General features: G+C 50.4%; 2 protein-coding genes across 3 annotated transcripts in view; one reads left to right on the top strand and one right to left on the bottom strand.

Moving 5' to 3' along the window:
- The window catches only part of TMEM116 (transmembrane protein 116), a gene marked incomplete at its 5' end in the record, with an annotated part of 12,275 nt that extends 2,907 nt beyond the window's left edge, over positions 1 to 9,368 (top strand). Inside the window, 8 exons of the mRNA XM_009078090.1 lie at positions 746 to 877; positions 4,484 to 4,588; positions 5,867 to 5,916; positions 6,638 to 6,721; positions 6,794 to 6,932; positions 7,670 to 7,814; positions 7,903 to 7,976; positions 9,168 to 9,368. Coding sequence (XP_009076338.1) covers positions 746 to 877; positions 4,484 to 4,588; positions 5,867 to 5,916; positions 6,638 to 6,721; positions 6,794 to 6,932; positions 7,670 to 7,814; positions 7,903 to 7,976; positions 9,168 to 9,368 — 930 coding nt within the window. The remainder of the gene's footprint in view (positions 1 to 745; positions 878 to 4,483; positions 4,589 to 5,866; positions 5,917 to 6,637; positions 6,722 to 6,793; positions 6,933 to 7,669; positions 7,815 to 7,902; positions 7,977 to 9,167) is intronic.
- Positions 9,369 to 14,678: 5,310 nt separating this feature from the next.
- LOC103805437 (MAP kinase-activated protein kinase 5-like) lies at positions 14,679 to 17,218 on the bottom strand. 2 transcript variants are annotated; one of them, XM_009078089.1, is made up of 4 exons: positions 17,092 to 17,218; positions 16,215 to 16,330; positions 15,812 to 15,916; positions 14,679 to 14,875 (listed from the first exon to the last, which is right to left on the bottom strand). In XM_009078089.1, the coding sequence occupies exons 1-4, from the start codon at positions 17,172 to 17,174 to the stop codon at positions 14,781 to 14,783; spliced, it is 399 nt and encodes a 132-aa protein (XP_009076337.1). In that variant the 5' UTR covers positions 17,175 to 17,218; the 3' UTR covers positions 14,679 to 14,780. The 2 variants fall into 2 exon arrangements, with proteins under 2 accessions (XP_009076337.1, XP_009076336.1); XM_009078088.1 differs by having other exon boundaries at positions 14,680 to 14,875; positions 16,209 to 16,330.
- Positions 17,219 to 17,745: the final 527 nt, after the last annotated feature.

Here is a 17,745-nt window from a genome sequence, read left to right as displayed (position 1 = left end):
AAAGAAAACCACCATCGTTTTCTCTCCAGGATGCTGAAAAAACGAAGCACCAAAGGCTACAATTAAGACTGAAGATAATTAGGCTGCTTTTCCAGACTCTCTGCTTTCCCACTAACAAGGAAATGTTGGCCAGGATTTTGCACAAATGTTTTCCTGCAGTGTTTACAGTCCTGGCCAGTGTGTGCAGGCTGGAAATGGGCTGGAAAGGGCTGTTAAAGGAGACGTGACTCTGCTCCAGGGAGATGCAGCAGAGCCTAATGGCCCTCAGTGGAGATTAATCTGCCATGTGAACCAGGCTCAGCCTCAGTCACCAGCTGAAATGACATGAAACACAGAGAAAAATGTTTGTTTCCTCTTATTTCAGGCCTAAAAGGTCTGTTTTCCAAACGTTTGATTTCTCTGCGGGTTGGTTTAAGACATGATTTCTCTTCCCCCTCCAACCTGTTCCGTTCTACAAAATGGTGATATTATGGATATTTGAGGTGTTTTCTGTAAGTTTTGATGCTGCTCTTGCATCCTGGGGTGTTGCTAGGGGTACAAAGGGTGGCTGGAGCAGGGGATCTGTGTTAGAACAGCTGCTGGGAGCAGGAATCCACGTGGAGTTTGGCTGCAAGGCAAGAGCTGCCCCCAAGAAGAGCTGAGGGATGACAGTGGGTTCAGAGGAAAGGGCAGAGCCACAGGTGTGGGTAGTTGTGGTTGTGCTGGGACCTCTCTCACACCTGCTAACCCATTTGCCTTCCCCCAGGTGAGGCCACTTTTCTACCTGAGCCTCTCTGACCTATTGCTGGGCATGTGCTGGTTGGCAGGGGCACTGCTCTACAGCTCACCCACCTCCAAGCAGGACCTCATCTGCTACAACCTGCAGGCCACGGGACAAGTGAGTACCCTTGGCACCACCACTCCTGGCTGACGTGGCAATTAATTAGCCTCTCTGGTGATCAGAGTGGCTGTGGGGGCTGTTTCTAGACAGACTTTGGCAGGGACTCCCCAGTGAGCTATCAGATCTCTTGGCCTTGTGTGTTACAGAGATTATTTTGTTTGTCGTAACACTTGGGTAGAGGGACCTTTGGTGAGTGAGAGGCAATGAGGAAGGCAAGGAGGACATGGGATTTTGTGGTTGCTTGTGTAAAGTGAGTAGATGGGGCTCGATGCCTTTCCTGCTGGCCCCGTGCCCACAGTGACCTCTGTGCCTCTCACATGGCAGATCTTCTATTCCTCTTTGGCTTCCTGCAGCCTGGGCAGGAGCAGACACATCCTGGGACTCGCCTGAGCTCAGACTTAGAGCATTACTCACACAAACACCTTGTTCTGGCTCTTCTCAAGGCTGCTCTGTCAGCACAGGCTCAGCCCTGTGTCCCAGTCCCCAGGCTGCTTTCCAGCTGCTCCCATGTGCTGGAGACTGCTTGGAGAGGAGTGGGTGAAACATCCTTTTCCTGACAGTTTGCTTTTGTCTCACCCAGTTCCCATTTCAGCCTTAGGCTTTGGAAATCTCTGCTCTCAAAACACTCTGCAGGATCCAGCTGAGCTGGGGCCAGGGTGGTGGTTCATCCCTGGGATGACCTAGTTCCTTTGAAAGGATGTGGCAAGAGGTTTTTGGGGGCCCTGATGTGTGTGGTGTGGGCTGGGGCAGCTCCTGGCACTGTGGTGGTGGCCACAAAGGGGAACTGAACATCCTCACTGAGCAGCAGCATCCGAAGCTGGAGAGACTCTCCACGTGCCTTGGAGAGCAGGGAAGGAGCTGCAGGTGTGGGATGGAACTGCTCCTGGTGTTGTGTGCCTGGGGATGGGTGTCTGCAGCCCAGGGCTATTCCAGCAGCTACTTTTGTGGGGTAAGTGTGTTGTGAGGCTGTTGAGAGCAGCAGTTCCACTCCAGGCTTGTTCCTGGTCTCTGCAGCTCCTCTGTGCAGGCTCTGCAATATGTTCACACCAAGGGATCAAACAGTGGGGTGGGAGGAACTTGGCCACTTGGGAATGATGCAGAGCAACATCAAAGGTGTTTTGCAGATGATGGTACAGGGGAAAACGAGGAGAGCTTGGGAGAGGCTGTCAGAGCTGGAAGGTGGAAGGACTGAGGGTGTTCCTGAGCTGTTTCCCTTGCCTGGGGGACTGTTCTTGATGCTGGTGTCATCTTTTCATGGCCTGGAGAAGGCAGGTTGCACTGCTAGAGGAGAAATGGGTTGGGTGTAGACAACATGCCATAATGTCTCAGCTCTTTTCTGCTCCACTACTTGGAGCAGAAAGTGAGGGCTCTTTTTTGCACTCACTTTTCCAGCCTGTGGCTGTGCCTCTCAGGGACACCAGCATGGGCTGGGGACAAGGCAGGAGCTTTGTTTTCACGCTGAGAAAGGCAATGTGGGTGGGCAGAGCTGGATTTGGGGCAGTGGCCAGAGGGCAGTCAGGGTACTGTGGTGGGGTGTGTAGGGTTCCTGACCTCGGCCAGTGTCCTCAGGCTCCTGTCCCAGGTGCCACCAGCAGTGCCTGCCTGGCACGAGGACTGCCCAGGTGGCAGAGCTGCCCTGGGCCTGGCAGGAGCTGTGGCTGCTGTTTGCTCTGGAAGAAATCAAACAGCATTTGCTATAGCAACCTGTCTGCACAGAGCACGTGTCAGGGACACCTCCTCCTCCTCCTCCTCCTCCTCCTCACCTGCACTGCCGGGAACCCTCGTGCGTGGGAAGGAGCAGTAACAGGTTTAACCAGCAGCTTGTGAGAAGCAGAAGTGATGTGTGACGGGGTGGAATGAGTAAATGTCTCCCAGGGGTGGTGTGTCTGCCTCTTTCATAAGCACATGTGGCCTCTTTGCCCAGAAGGTGTTGAACGGTGCTGGGGATGAGGATGGGCAGGGACTGCTCAGCAGAGGTGTTTGCAGCTGGCAGCTCTGAGGCTCAGCCAGAGTCCTTGTGATGTCCTAAGGCATTGCCCCAGGAGCAGGACAATGTTTTGCCTTTTTCAGGCTGTTTGCCACCACTTCAGCACCAAGGGCTGATGCTGCAGTGAGTGGAACTCTCCCAACAGCCACACTGTGTCCTCGAGGAAGAGGTTGCTCTGGTTCTTGGGTTTTCCCTGTTTCAGCTGTGATTGCTGTTCATGTAAATGCTGATCCCTTTGCTGTCCCTTGACCTTGTCCTCTCCTCCTGCGTTGCAATAGTCAAATCCAGAATTGAGATTGTGGTTATAATTGCAGAGCTCTCCCACTTGCTTCCAGTTCAGTTCCAGTGGCCTAGTAACGTCCTGGCAGGCTGTGCTCAGCCTGGGGAGCACAATGGGAGCCACACAAGTGGGATAATGAGGGACTCTCCTTTATCCCCTCGGGGGCAGCATGGCAGCACTGTCCCCAGCCCAAAGCTGAGGCTCAGGGGAGCAGAATTCCCTTCACTTTGTCCTGGAACCTGCCCAAGTGGCCTTTGCTTCCCTCTCCCAAGCTAGAAGGAGGCAGTGCTGACATTTCCTGAGCCTCTCTCAGGCATCCTGAAGTGCAGGAGAACGATCTTGGTGCACTGTTTTGATGACCTTCCCTAGAAGGAATTGAAAAAGGGTAACAAACGCTCATTAAAGCTCGTTTAATGAGCTGGAAAGTCACTGCAGTGTTCCTGCTGCAGCTTTGCAGCCCCTTGAGCCAGCCCAGAGCATTCACAGCCTCAGCAAGGGATTCATTTGGTGTCCACTTTCCCAGCTGTGGAAGGTACCAGGGTGGCAAACCTGTGCTCGTTGTCTCTTTGGCACAGGAGAGCAAAACCCTAGAGAAAAAAATTCCCTTGTCCTGCCCTTCCTCTTTGCCTTTGCCACTGAAGTGTTTCCTGTAGTGAGCACAGGCTGCTCAGGCAGCCTGGAGCAAGCAGAGAACAAATGTGCTAAAGATTTGGGGAGTTTACAGGAGATTTTAACTATTTGGTCTCATCTCAAGGTGGAATCAAGTGCTGAAACTCACAGTGGGAAACACTCTGCTCTGTCCTTTCTCCCATGGAGGCAAAAAGAGGTTTGGGGTGTGAACTGGGAGAATATCTGCCCTCACTTTCCTCTCTCAATATTCTATTGTCTCCTGTTTCCGTGAATTCTCTGTGCACTGAGCTTATTCTGCAAGAAGTAAATCTAAATGCCACATCTGTGTTGTGTTTCCTAATGGATGTAGCATAGAGAGGATCCAAATGCCTTTGAACCCTTTTTTTTTTTTTGGCCAGGATTTGGGCCAAAAAATGCTCCAAATCACAAAGATTTGTATTTTTACAGCAGTCCTGCTGTCACTAGTTGTCCTGTTCCCTGTCTGAGGCCACAGGGAAGCTGCTTTTGTGTGGGTTAAAGTGGGAACTTTTCCTCCACCTGGCCCTTCCCAGCTGGATGTGAGCCCAGGGGTTGTGCAGAGACCCTTGCTGCAGTGTTCAGCACCCTCTGTGCCATGAGCTTTGGGCTCATCAGCACTGAATGTGATGAGTTATAGTTATAGCAGGACTGAAATACTAAATACTAAAATACTCCTTGTATTTCTCAGATATTCTATGTGGCCTCTTTTCTCTACACTGTTAACTACACCTGGCACCTGTACATGGACCTGAAGGTGAAGTACAATCAGAACCTGTTCAGGATGCCTCCCCAGGTGGGTAGGGCTGATGTGGAGCATCTGTTGGGTGCTCAGGGCTAACTCTGGGGTTTGGGGTGGCAAACAAGGCAGTTTATCTCACCACAAGGACTCTGAGGTCCTTCTGCCCCATGGCAGCATGAACTGGTGTCTCACTGGGGACAGCAGAGTCGCTGCACATCTCAGCACTGGGGACTGGAGAAAGAGAGGGAAGAACACTCTGTAACTGGTTTGATGCTGTCACTGCCTTCTGCCAGGGCAGGGCAGAGGGGGCAGGAGAGCCTGGGACTGAGAACCAGCACTTTCTGTCCTCCCCAAGTGTGTCACTACGTTCAAGAGCAGCAGTAAGAGCCTGAGGTGGGAGGTGTGACGGAAGGGAACGAGCTGGACCTGTTGGCTCAGTGGGCAGTGGCCAGTCCTGGCCCTTAGCAAAGCCCTTTGGGAGTCAGTGTAATCTCTGGGAGCTGAGGAACAAGGACACAGCACTCAGAGGAACAGTCCTGTGTTGCAGGCTGAGCAAACACTTCACACAGCTCATGAGCTCTCCTTGCAGCCCTTTTCCCTCACTCCTGGCTGAAGGGAGGGCCCAGCACCCTGTGACACTGTGTTCCATGTGTTCCTGCCAGGTGGCACATTCCTCTGCAGCTCTTCCCATCAAACCCATCACCAGGCACAGCCTTTTCCTTCCCCAGACACTTGCTGTGCACAGGTGTTCCATCTGCCAGGAGCAGCAGCCTGGGCACATCCCTATGTTTGAAAGGCTTTTATCTGTAGGGTTTGCATCCACTTGTAGGACTGGATTCCTTCTTGTTGGGCTCCCACTCACACCAGCAGTCACAGTTCCATGTCCCATGGTGTGCTGTAGGGTGGATGTGCTGCCAAAGTGCATTTCTGGTGAGTTGATTCCAGGACATTCCAAATTGCCTGAATTTCTTCACCAGAATGTAAGTTTCTGAGGAACAGAAGGAGGTGAAGTGAATAAACAGTGCAAAGAATGAGTAAAGTCCTCACAAAGAGCTCAACAAGTGTTCTTCCCTTGTCCAGGTCTAAGTTCCCTTCCCAGATCCTCCTCCTGAAGGAGAACAGGGTGGTGGACAGGGATTGTTTCTGCTCCAAACCAGCTCAGGCCGAACTTGGCTGTGTTGATTCAGTGCAAAGTAGAACCCAACATTTGTCCTGGGGATTAATCAGCATCTGAAGGACCCTCAGCCTCTGGAATGCTCCCTTGGAGCTGCCTCCTGTGAACCAGGGGCTGGATGGAAATGATCCTTTAATAAAGCTCTTTGGATTTTGCAGGTTGTGGATTATGCAAGTTGCATTGGCCGAGCAGCAACAATCCTGTCAAGGTAAGACTTGGTTCTCCCTGGCAGGATGGTGTGGGTTTGGTAAAGATTTCATTCTCCCTGGCAGGATGGTGTGGAGTTGGTTCAGATTTGATTCTCCCTGGCAGGATGGTGTGGAGTTGGTCAAGATTTGATTCTCCCTGGCAGGATGGTGTGGAGTTGGTAAAGATTTGATTCTCCCTGGCAGGATGGTGTGGAGTTGGTCAGATTTGATTCTCCCTGGCAGGATGGTGTGGAGTTGGTCAAGATTTGATTCTCCCTGGCAGGATGGTGTGGAGTTGGTAAAGATTTGATTCTCCCTGGCAGGATGGTGTGGAGTTGGTCAGATTTGATTCTCCCTGGCAGGATGGTGTGGAGTTGGAGTTGGTAAACCACAATGTGCTGCTTTCTGCTTCCTAACTTGTTTGGAAGCAAGTTCTCCTGAAACCTGTAAAGCTCATCATTAACAGCACAGTGACCTCATGAATGCAGAGTAAGAGGTTTCTCCTCAAGTTAATCGTAACTTTATTAACTAGGGGTGGTTTTCCAGAAGGTGCTCCCTTTACAATGATTAGCCCTCATGAAGGAAAGCACAGAAGTTAGTTAAGCTGATAAAATACTTTTCCAGAGCAATATCAATAAAACCAAGTTTGAATTCCCATGTAGTGGCAGGAGGAAAACCAAGCAGTGCAGGGTTGGGATGGAGCAGTGCAATCACCGACGTGCTGTTGTCCTTTCTCCTCAGCCTGATCCCTTTCCTGCTCATGGTGCCTGTGTTCTGCCTGGGCAACAGCAGCAGCTGCTACCAGAACTTCAGCCAGAAGCATGGGTGAGCTCCACCCCCCACACAGCCCCTGCTGCTGGGCCAGCAGGAGCTCAGGCCCTTCCCTTGTCCCCACAGCTGTCTGCTGATGCACACGGAATTGGCTGTGCCCCCCAACGAGCCGCAGACCCTCAGCGGCTCCGTGTGCCGCGCCATGCACTTCTACGGCATCGGCATCTTCCTCATCTCCTTCCTCGTCAGCTTCCTGGCCATTCTGGTAAGAAACATGGGCCTTGTGTAGCCTTTTGTGTCTTCACATCTCTGCTTGGATGGCACCAGAGGTCAGGCAGTCGTGGAGTCATGGAATGGGTTGGGTTGGAAGAACCTCAAAGCTCATCTCATCCTATGGGCAGGGACACCTCCCACCAGCCCAGGTGGCTCCAAGCCCCATCCAACCCAGCCTGGAACACTCCCAGGGATGGAGCAGCCACAGCTGCTCTGAGCAACCTGTGCCAGTGTCTCAGCACCTCACAGGGAGGAATTCCTGCCCAATATCTCATCTAACCTTGTCCTCTGTCAGTCTGAAGTCATTCCCTGTGTTCTGTCACTACCTGTGTGGTGCTGCTTCCCTTCTGGGAAGGGTGGTAAGGTAGAGAAAATATCTCTGTGCCACCACATAAATCCATCTGGAGTCCTGTGTTGTCAGCCCATCCCAAAAAGATTTAGCTCAGAGCTTGGCAGCAGAGATCACCTACTGCATGGGTCAGCAAGAGGTGATTAATGGTTGGACTTGATGATCTTAGAGGTCTTTTCCAATCTAAATTATTTTATGACTGATTCCCAGGGCCCAAATCAGTTCAGGGTCTTCATTTTAGAAAAGGTCACAAAGCAACATCTCCCCCAGGATTTCCCCCACTGCTGTGTGAAAAGGTTGGATGGATTGAGGTGGGATCCATCCTGGATGAACACAGGAGCTCACAGCCCAACCAGTAACCTCTGCCTGTTCTCTCCCAGGTTATACTGAGCCAGGCCCGAGGGCTGTACAAGAGGTTTGTGAACTCCACAGGGTTCCTGGGGGATCAGCAATGGGCCATGATTAAGATGGTGGAACAACGAGTGGTTTTCTACCCCATCGTGTTCTTCTGCTGCTGGGCCCCAGGTTAGCAGAGCTTCCTCCCACAGCCTTCCCCTGGGACACTCCAGAGAGGTGGAGTCAGCAACAGCCTCTTGTCCATCCCTTTCCACAGCTGTTCTCCTTGGAGTGCTGAAGTTGACTCTTTCAACCACCAGCAAAATCTACATGGCTCTGCTGATCCTGCAGGTAACTCCCCTTGGCTCTGTCCTGTCTGTGCTCAGCTGGGTGAGGGTCACTGCTGTGTCAGCCTCAGTTGGCTTTGTGCTTTTGGCTGGAAAAGGTCTTTGTTGGGTGGTTTATGTTTTCCACAGGCTTGAGAAGGTCTTGGTAGCCAAAATCCATGAGGACATGGCTTAGTGGTCAACATGGTGATGATTGGTGTTTGGACTTGGTGATCTTACAGGTCTTTTCCAACCTCAGAGATTCTGTGCTCATGGAGACTGTAGCAAATAGGACTAGGAAAAATCCTCAGAAATCAATTTGGGCTTTTTTCCCTATGAAAGTCTCCAAATATGATTCCTCCACAACACTTGTCCAGCTGCTTCCTGTGCCCGAGGCAGAAATTAGATATTTCACTAGATTATATATTCATTAGATGTATTTTAGATATAAAATATATTTGTGTGGTTTGTAGATAATTATTGATAGATATTATTTATTAGAACCACCATGAGATTCCTCTATCACCTGGGGCTGCAGGTAGATAAAATCTGCTGGGAGTGGGAGGTTACCAGCCTGGCAGGGATCCCTGGAGCTCTCTGAGTGCTGCCTGAGCTGAGCTGGAAGGGACCCACAGGGATCATCAGTCCAACTCCTGCCCAGGACACCCCAACAACCCACCCTGTGCCTGAGAGCGTTGGCCAAACACTCCTGGAGCTCTGTCACCTTGGGGCTGTGACACTGCCCCAGGAGCTGTTCAGTGCCCAAACACCTCTGGGGGAAGAACCTTGTGCTAATATCCACCTAACCCTCCCCTGGCACAGCTCCAGCTGTTCCCCAGGTCCTGTCACTGGTTCCAGAGAGAAGAATCATAGTATCAGCAAGTTAGGAAGAGACCTTTAAGATCATCAAGTCCAATCGTTTACCTGTCACTGCTGGAACCCCTAAACCATCTCCTCCAGCACCAGATCCAGACACCTCTTAAACCCCTCCAGGGATGGTGACTCCACCACCTCCCTGGGCAATATCCCAGTGCCTGAACAGCCTCACAGGGGGAAAAATTGTTTCTAACATTGAATCTGCATCTCCCCTGTCTCAGCTCATGGCTGAGAGGTCAGTGCTGTCCCTCTACCTCCTCTTGGAGAAGTTGTGTCCAGTGAACAGATCTCTGATCCCTGATGTCACTCAGACCCCTGACCTCCCCCTGCTCTCTCCCAGGCCCTGACAGCAGCATCCCAGGGGCTGCTGAACTGTGTGGTGTATGGCTGGACACAGCACGCGTTCCTCTCGCTGAAGCGTGGCGCCTGCCGCGACGTGGACACCCAGACCCCTCTGCTGCGCTCCCAGAAGAGGTTCTATGCCAGCACCCTCCCTGCCAGCCCCCCCGAGGCCCAGGGCTCCACCTCCACCCTGCTCTGAGCAGTCCCTGCCCCAAGGAGAGTGGGCAGAGTCCTGCCAAGGCCTCGCCGTGCTGAGCAGCATCATCCAGCACCAGAGTCAGGAGCTGCTGTGAACTGTGCCGTGGCTGGAGGGATGGGAGAGCCACCTGGGGCTGCTTGGAGACACTCAGTGGAGATAGTTATTTATTTCACAGGTTGGTATGGACTGTCAATGGATTCTTTAAAGGTGGATCTTTAAATCTTTAGTCCAGACTTTTTCCTTCTGGAAATATCCCTAGCAAATGATGTGTATCAGCTCCAGCTCCTTGGAGGTGGTCGGAAGGTGTTTTACGTCTCAAAGTGTTTTATTTCTCTGAGTATTTGCCAGTACAAACTAACAGTAAAGAAAAGTGAGTATTTTTCAATCTCTGGCTTTTAATTCACTATGAGGACATGCAGCACACTGAGCCATCTGCAGGGAGTGAAGGGTTGCAAAGGAGACAGAAACATCCACTCTCACTTCTGTGCCTGGACCTGCTCCCCATTTCCCTTCTCCTCTGTGTCCCAGGAGGAGAACCCTTCTGCCCATGGGGACACACCTTGGCCATGTCCAGCTTGGAGCTCTGGAGGGAAGGGAGGAAAAGGGGGATGATGAGACATCAGGAAAGCTGCTACAGCTCAACAGCAAAGCTCCCACCCCCAGGACACCTTCCTCTTCCTCACAGGGCTGGGAAAAGCTGCTCCTGGGGCTGCAGAGCAAACGTTCCAGGGGAGAATGGGATCTGTGCCCTGGCACGACCAAGCAGCACAGTAAACACTCCCCATCTCATCCCTGGGAACCTGGGCCACCCTCCTGGGCTGACCCTGTTAGACAGCCCGGGCAGCCAGTGCAATTTGTTTAAAAGGGGATTAAGGCTTCCTAAGTGGGAAGTGATGGAAGATTACCCAGGAAACAATGTCTGGATTGCTAATGGACCTTCTGCTGGAGCAGTGAGAGCTCAGAGCTGACAGACCCTGGCAGAGCTCTGCAGCACTCATTGTTTGTTTGAGGAGAGTCTCCTTGCTGGAAAGGGAGAGACATTCCTTGGGCCACACGTCCTGTCCTCGCAGGAGCAGGGCAGAGCCCTTTCCTGCCACTTGTGAGTGCTCACAGCTGATTCAGCTGCTTGAAGCACTCCCAGGAAATTGTTCTCCCTCCCTTTCCCAGCGCTTTGGATGCTCTGAGGGTCACTCACCATCCAAGCCACCTTAACTCCTCGGAGGGACCAAGCAGGTGGACGGTGGCTCTTCCAGAGAAGGTGGCCTGGGCCTCACAGCTCTTTTCAGAGCCACTTCTGCTCTGCAACCCTCGTGGGACAATGGTCTCTCTGGGTCCTGCCAAGTCAAACCTTGTGTGAGGACAACACAACCATTCCCAGAGCCAGGAAGGGCCACACTGAAGGCACTGCTCTGTGGCCACAAGGGTCAGGAGAAGTGCTCTGTGCTCCCTGGAAAAGCACAGAGCCAGCAGGGACACAGACCAAGCTCACAGACTAGTGTCTCCCAGTCCTGGCAAGACTCCCCCTTGAGCCACCTTCAGCAGAGCACAGACCCTGCATCATCCCAAAGGAAGTGCATCCTAGTTCCAATGGCACTGAAATGACATTGCCATGGGAATGGCACTGAACACAGATCCACTCATCCCTCCCTACCCAGCCAAGGCTCCAAGAACAGCCCTCCAGGGTTAACTGGGAGCACTGGGCACGTGCTGCTGCCACCTAATGGAAAGCTGTGCTGCAAAAAGGCAATTTGGGGTGATGTCTCCAGGCAGAGCTCATGCTTTTCCAGGGATTTATCCAGGCTGTCCTGTCAGTCACCCTCTCAGCTCAAAGCCTCATGGACAAGGGCTCCTTCCCATCGGCCAGGGAGGTGGGACTGAGCATGGCAGGAGAGGCCTTGGGGGTGGCAGGAGAAGGGTGGAATCATTAAGGTTGGAAAGACCTCCCAGACCATCAAGTCCAACCATCAACCCAGCACTCCAGGTCCACCACTAACCCACATCCTCAAGTGCTGCATCTCCACACCCTTGGAACACTTCCAGAGAGAAGCATCGTGGCAGGAGACGAATGGAATGATGGAATCATTAAGGCTAGGAAAAAAACTGTGAGATCACTGACCCCAACCATCAGCCCAACACGAAATGCTGACACCACCCCCACCCCCCCATGTCCCCAGGTGCCCCATCCACACACCTGGGCACTCCTGCCAGGGTGGCAGGAGAAAAGTGCTGCTGTTCCCTCCAGCTCAGCGCTGTCCTCCCTCCCTCGTGCCCTCCAGGGCTTTGGGGAGCAAACAAAAACAGGCAGGAACTTTTAAGTTTAGTAAAATCATTTATGTACACCAATGGATAATATTTACAAGATAATACTGATCCAAAAGGAACTACCATGGTACAAGGAACACTGAGAGGGAGCAAGGACACAGCTGAACACACAGGAGTCAGACGTGGCATGTGGGGACAGACCTTGCCAAAGGGAACACCAGAAGGAATGACAGCAAAACTTGGCCACGTTGCTATTGCCAACCAAAATCTCTTTCACCAAGTCAAGTTCTTCTAACTTTTAGCAGAGAGAGCTTAAAGTAACCAAGTCACAGGAGAAGTCAGATCGACATCAAATTTTGAAAAGGTCAAATGATTTCAGATATTTTTTTCTTCACTTGAATAAAATTCTATTTAAAACAACCCACAGAGCTTTCCCACATCTCTTTGGTGTCTGGGAAAGGAAACTCTTTGATCCCTCCCAGCCCCAGATAGTCACACTATTCAGTCTGCTGTAAAGGATCAGATTTACCACCACAACCTCAGAGAATCGAGACAAGGTGTCCTGCACTTCTGTCAACCAAAAAACAAACAGCACAGGAAGGAGAAAGTCAAACTCTACTTGAAATCTGTAAATTAATCCATTAAACTTTGAGATGTAAACCATAACTTCTTAAGGAGCAAAAACCCAATCAATTTTCTCAGAAATGAAACCATTTGACCTTGAATCTCCAAACTGTGTTCTGTTGATCTGTCCCTTCTCCCCCTGCTCAGATCAGACTGTCCTGATCTATCACAGACAGGAAACTCTACAGTGAATCCATAAAAAGCAGTTCCTTAGCACAAAAGCCCTTGGAAAATTGACTTTCCTGCAGACCCCAAGGTCAGTGACAAACGTCCTCACCTCAACAGCAGCCTCAGTGTTGTGTGGTCTGGGAAGGGATGATGAAGAGCAGGAACCCTCTGAGGTGTCACATCCCACTTGCTCTGCTGACTGACCATGGGAGTAGTTCCAATCTGATCCATTTTCCTGCCAGCAAGTTCAAAAACTGTCTATTTTCCTCCTCGGGGGGCACAAAGTGCTTCCATGGGGGAATTTTTCACACTCCCATTCCAACACAGACAATTTCCTTCTTTCCATCTCTATTGGCCACACTGAAAAGTTTCATTTCCCCAGGAAATAAAAAACATGGATTTCAAGTTAAAAATGAACCCACCTCTTACATTTCAACACTGTGTGGATGCTGCCGTGACCTGGAATCAGAGCAAGGGCAGAAATGCACAGCACAGAGTCTGAAAACTTGTGGATACCACCAAGAAATGACAAATTATCTCATTTGTTGCCAATTCTCTTCAGTTTTCATTGAGATGTCAGTGCACAGATAGTCCATGTAGTGCAGAGGTACAACTCTGGCTCACACCCATCCCTGCTTCCATCAGAGTGATGGAATTAGGGACTGTTGTCCCTCTGCAATCAATCAGGCATTGGAAAACTGTCACCAGGACTAAAGGAAAGCTGACAAGGTGCTGACAGAGAAGGGGAAATGAAGAATCTCCTTCAAGTAGAAGACCAAAGTCACTGTTTGCAGAGTGTGACAGAGTCAGACACGGGTTTGCCATCAACCAGAGGCTGCAAGGGTTGGTACAGAAAGAGACAGAAGAGAACAAGGTTGGACTGCAGGGAGAGCAGCTTGGGAGGTTCATGGCTCAGGCTGGTACATGTAAACCCAAAATGGATGAGCTATGAAACACAACAATGTTCAAGAGTCATTACTAATAGCCCTGAATTGGCACTTCAGTCTGCAGACCAAACTCACTCGGTGTCTGCACAGGTTTGGTACCAAAATAGCTCTATAAAAAGCCTTCACCTGGTCTCAAAAGAAAGAGAAGCATCAGAAGGTAGAAAACTAGAAATATGTACAGATTGCGTTCGTTTGCTTCGTTAAGATTACAAAAAAGCAGCTTTTGGAGCCAATGTTCCAGACTGGAGGCAGAAGCTGCCAGGGCCAGGCCGTGGTGAGGAGCAGCCCTGCAGCTGTGGCTCCCCCAAAAGGAGCCTGAAGGCATCAGAGATGAGGAGTTTGGGCTCCAGAGGGGACACAGAGACAGATCCCTGGGGGGTCACACAGCAGCACTGTGACCCTGCCCAGGAGGATCTCATCCAAACGAGGACAAGTCTCAAACCAAGTGTTAAATCTCACAGAAAGGAAAGAACTGGGAGCACAGGGGTGGAACATAACTTGGGGGGCTGAAGGGGACAAACCCCACACTGGTGTTTGTCTCTAGATCCACCAGGAGAAGCAAATAACTAGTACATAAGAACATTCTTCTGTTCTGCTGTTGGAGAACATGAGAAAAAGAAGAGTTTTATGCTGAATGGACAAATCAGCCTTAAAAAAACAGGTGTGAAGAAGATGAAGAGGAAGAAAGAGAGAAGGGTAAGCCTGAGAGAAGGTGTGAGGAAGAGAAGGAAGAGAGAAATAAGCCCTAAAGAAGGTGTGAGGAAGAGGAGGAAGAGAGAGGAATAAGCCTGAAAGAAGGTGTGACAAAGAGGAGGAAAAGAGAGGAGCAAGCCCTAAAGAAGGTGTGAGGAAGATGGAACAAAAAGAAGTTCCTGCTCAGGCCTGGTAAATCCAGCAAGCACAAGGAGCTGGTGCCCTGGCCAGGCCAGGTGGGACTCTGGGGCACTGAGCCAGACTGAGGCTGGTTCATTCAGTTGCCTCTCCCTCAGCACTCAGAACTGAGGCACAAAGAGCAGCTCTGAAGTTTGTGTTGGACAGCACTTGCTTCAAGTACTCACTGAGCAGAAACTGTGGCTGGCTGGGTCACTGTGGCTGCAGTGGTCAGACGTGGCAGGTGGAAGGAGCTTCTGCAACTGGTTATCAAGGAAAAAAATGGTCTTTCCCAAGAGAATCCAGCCCGTTTGGGCACTCGTGACGGACAGTACGTTTGTATACCTCGAGGAACTGAGCTTTAAAAAAATATTACAGTACCAATGATCTGGTTTTTGTATCTACAACTATACAGCATCTTCAAGCAGTTGTGGAAACCTCATGAAATAATTATGATTTATTATTAATTTACATAAAAATACTTTTTACAGTTAAAGAATAAATCTTAAATGGTAAAAAAAATAAGATTAAGAAGCTCCAGCTATTGAGAGTCGTGAGAGTTTGTCTGCTCTTCGATCACTTGTTTGACAATCTCAGCCAGTTTTAGTCTATCCACTTTGTCTGTGAATCCTCTGCCTGGAAGGGAAAAAAAGGGAGTTAGCTGGGACTGGGCACAGGGGAAAAGCAGCCCTGGCTGGAGTGAAACAGTGCTGGGCATGGAAACTTAGGGCAACACCTGCAAGGGAAGCAAAATGAGTTATGAGCTCTAGTTCTGCTGGAAAAATCTCTGTGAGTATATGGACTGAGAAGCACAAATTAAAGGCAACCAAACAACACAACAAGGGAAAAGGCATGAGCAAGTCCCTGTGGACCTGGCTGGTGACCCTGTCCCCTCTGCCCCTGGGGGCTGACACCCTGTGCTGTCCACCCAAGCACTCTCACTGTGACTGACCTGGTGTAGTTCAGTTTCCTACCCAACCCAAGAGGAGATGTGCTGACAGGGCAGCAGCCTCCAGCAGAGAGGGGTGAGAAATAGCTGAAGAGGTTCCTAAAGGCATCACAGAAGGTTTGGGTTGGAAGGACCTTAAAGATCATTTTGTTCCAAACCCCCTGCCATGAGCAGGGACACTTCACACCAGCCCAGGGTGCTCCAACCCCATCCAGCCTGGCCTGGAACACTCCCAGGGATGGAGCAGCCACAGCTGCTCTGGGCAACCTGTGCCAGTGCCTCAGCACCCTCACAATTCCTTCCCAATATCCCATTTAACCTGCCCTCTGGCAGTTTAGAGTCATTCCCCCTTTTCTATCATGATCCATTGGTGCTGTTACATTCCCACATGATTTGGTGCCTCAGAAAACTCAACTCTGAACCACAAACAGCAATTTTAAAACAGAACTTTCCACCTCATTTCGAGCTGCAGCCTCCTTTGCTAGGTTTCCCATGCTGGCAGAAGGGCTGAGACAGTGTCAAAACCTAACCAGCACAAATCCAGTACGACTGGGGCTATTTCCATATCAGAAGGTCTCTGCTTCCCCTTTCACCACCCTCCCTGGAAGACAAGAGCTCCTCACCGTTCCAGCTGAAGCTCTGCAGAGTGTCTCGCAGCAACTTACACTCTCTGTTATACTTCCAGGCCTCCTGCATCACTTCGTTGAGCTTCTCATCCTCATTCTCTCCTGGTTAGGAGAACACAGAGAAACAGGAGGTTCAGCACAGAGGATGTGCAGTTATTCCTCCTCCCCCCACACAAACTAGGAAATGGGTTTCAAATCACACACTCCTATCTGAAAGTTCATTTAACAGCTCTGCATGTCCCTGCTGACACCAGGATTATCCATGCTCCCAGATCCCAGCCCCCAGACTGCCCAGGACAAGGGGAATGTTGTTATCCTCCCTCACCACTGACACAGACTGAGCTAGGTCAGTGCCTTGCACGTTTAGGAATGTAACTCTGTGAAAAGTGGCAACCTTTACCAGCCTGGGGGAGAATGCACTGAGCAATCACATCCCTCAGCTTCTCCAGAGCCACGTTGGAATCGTTGCTTCCATTCTCAGGGTCGTGGATATAAACACCATCCTTTGGCTTGGTGCTGTGAAAGGACAAGGAGGAAGCAATTAGGGTCTGAACACAGCTCCAGTTGGTTGCTTGTTGCATAACTGCGCCAGAGTGACACATTCACTCCTCCACTCCCTGCAGAGCTGGGACACATCTCATTCTGAGCACTGATTCTAACTGCTGTCCTGCATTATGAGACCCTTTTAAATGGGAAGGGAAAGAAATATTCCTTTACATTAGTTCAAGTGTAATCCCTAAATGTCTGATCCTGTTTTTCCGATTAACTCAGAGAGATTTCCTGACTTTGTTAGTAAATAAATGTCAGTATCAGAAGAACAGATCTTGGAATTCTCTCTCCCAGTTTGCCTTCCCTCATTCACATGTGTAAGGTGATCTTCTCATAGCAGATCTGTCACCTGTGTAACACATTAACACCATCCAACCTCCTCCTGCCCTCGCTGGCACAGCTTGGAAGACAAACCACATTCTGCCAGGATTCCTTAGAACCATCAAAGTTGGAGAAGACCTTTAAGATCATCAAGTCCAACCCTTAACCTGTCACTACTGTAACCCCTAAACCATCTCCTCCATCACCAGATCCAGACACCTCTTAAACACCTCTCTAGGGTGATGACTCCACCATCTCCCTGGGCAATATCCCAGTGCCTGAGCAGCCTTGACTCCAACTAACCACCAGGAGTGTGTGAACCACAGCAGCACTGAACCTGTGACACCCCTAGAGCCATTTCCAGGCACCCCAGCTGCCTCAGCCCTGAGCTGGCAGAGGAGAGTTACCCCAGGAGTTTCCGCTTGCGCAGGATCGGGTTGTTGACGGAGTGAAGGGGTTTGAGGCTGACTTTGAGGTCTTGGATTCTCATGTTTGCAAGCTGTTCTGCATGAGCCTGTTGTATCCCTGCAACCATGGCCTGGAATGAAAAGAGATGCACTTGGTGTTTGAATTAGCTTCTTGGTCACTTGAAGAGTATATGGACAATGTTAGCTATGGGGGAAAAAAAGGCACTAAAATCCTATTTGGAGATGTGGAACAAAAATCAGGTTTGCATTATGGGAGACTTGAGAACTACAGTCACTGGCTGTGGGACAATATATCCTGACCTCACGGGGGGAAACAGGACAAAGGATCATCCCTACTGCTCTGTGCACAACATTGAGAGCTGACTGAGCTCCTCTCTGAGCAGCTGAAAGGAAGCAAAAGGACTACTCATTTAATTAGTGAGGTCATAGCTATAGTCAGGTATAAAACATGAGAAAAAAGACCTACAGAAGAGTCCTCAGGCATGTTTAGTGCCTCTCTGCTCATGGCTGCTCTTTGCCACCAATCTCAGAGCATCTCCCCCTAGCCCAGATTTCAGATTCTGTTCCCATTTTCTTAGTTTCATGTATGTTAAGGGGTTGGGAAAGACCTTAGAGATCACCCAGTGCCAACCT

Source organism: Acanthisitta chloris, unplaced genomic scaffold (assembly GCF_000695815.1).
Source record: "Acanthisitta chloris isolate BGI_N310 unplaced genomic scaffold, ASM69581v1 scaffold24987, whole genome shotgun sequence".
Classification (NCBI taxonomy): Eukaryota; Metazoa; Chordata; class Aves; order Passeriformes; family Acanthisittidae; genus Acanthisitta; species Acanthisitta chloris.
This window is presented reverse-complemented; position numbering and strand designations above follow the sequence as displayed.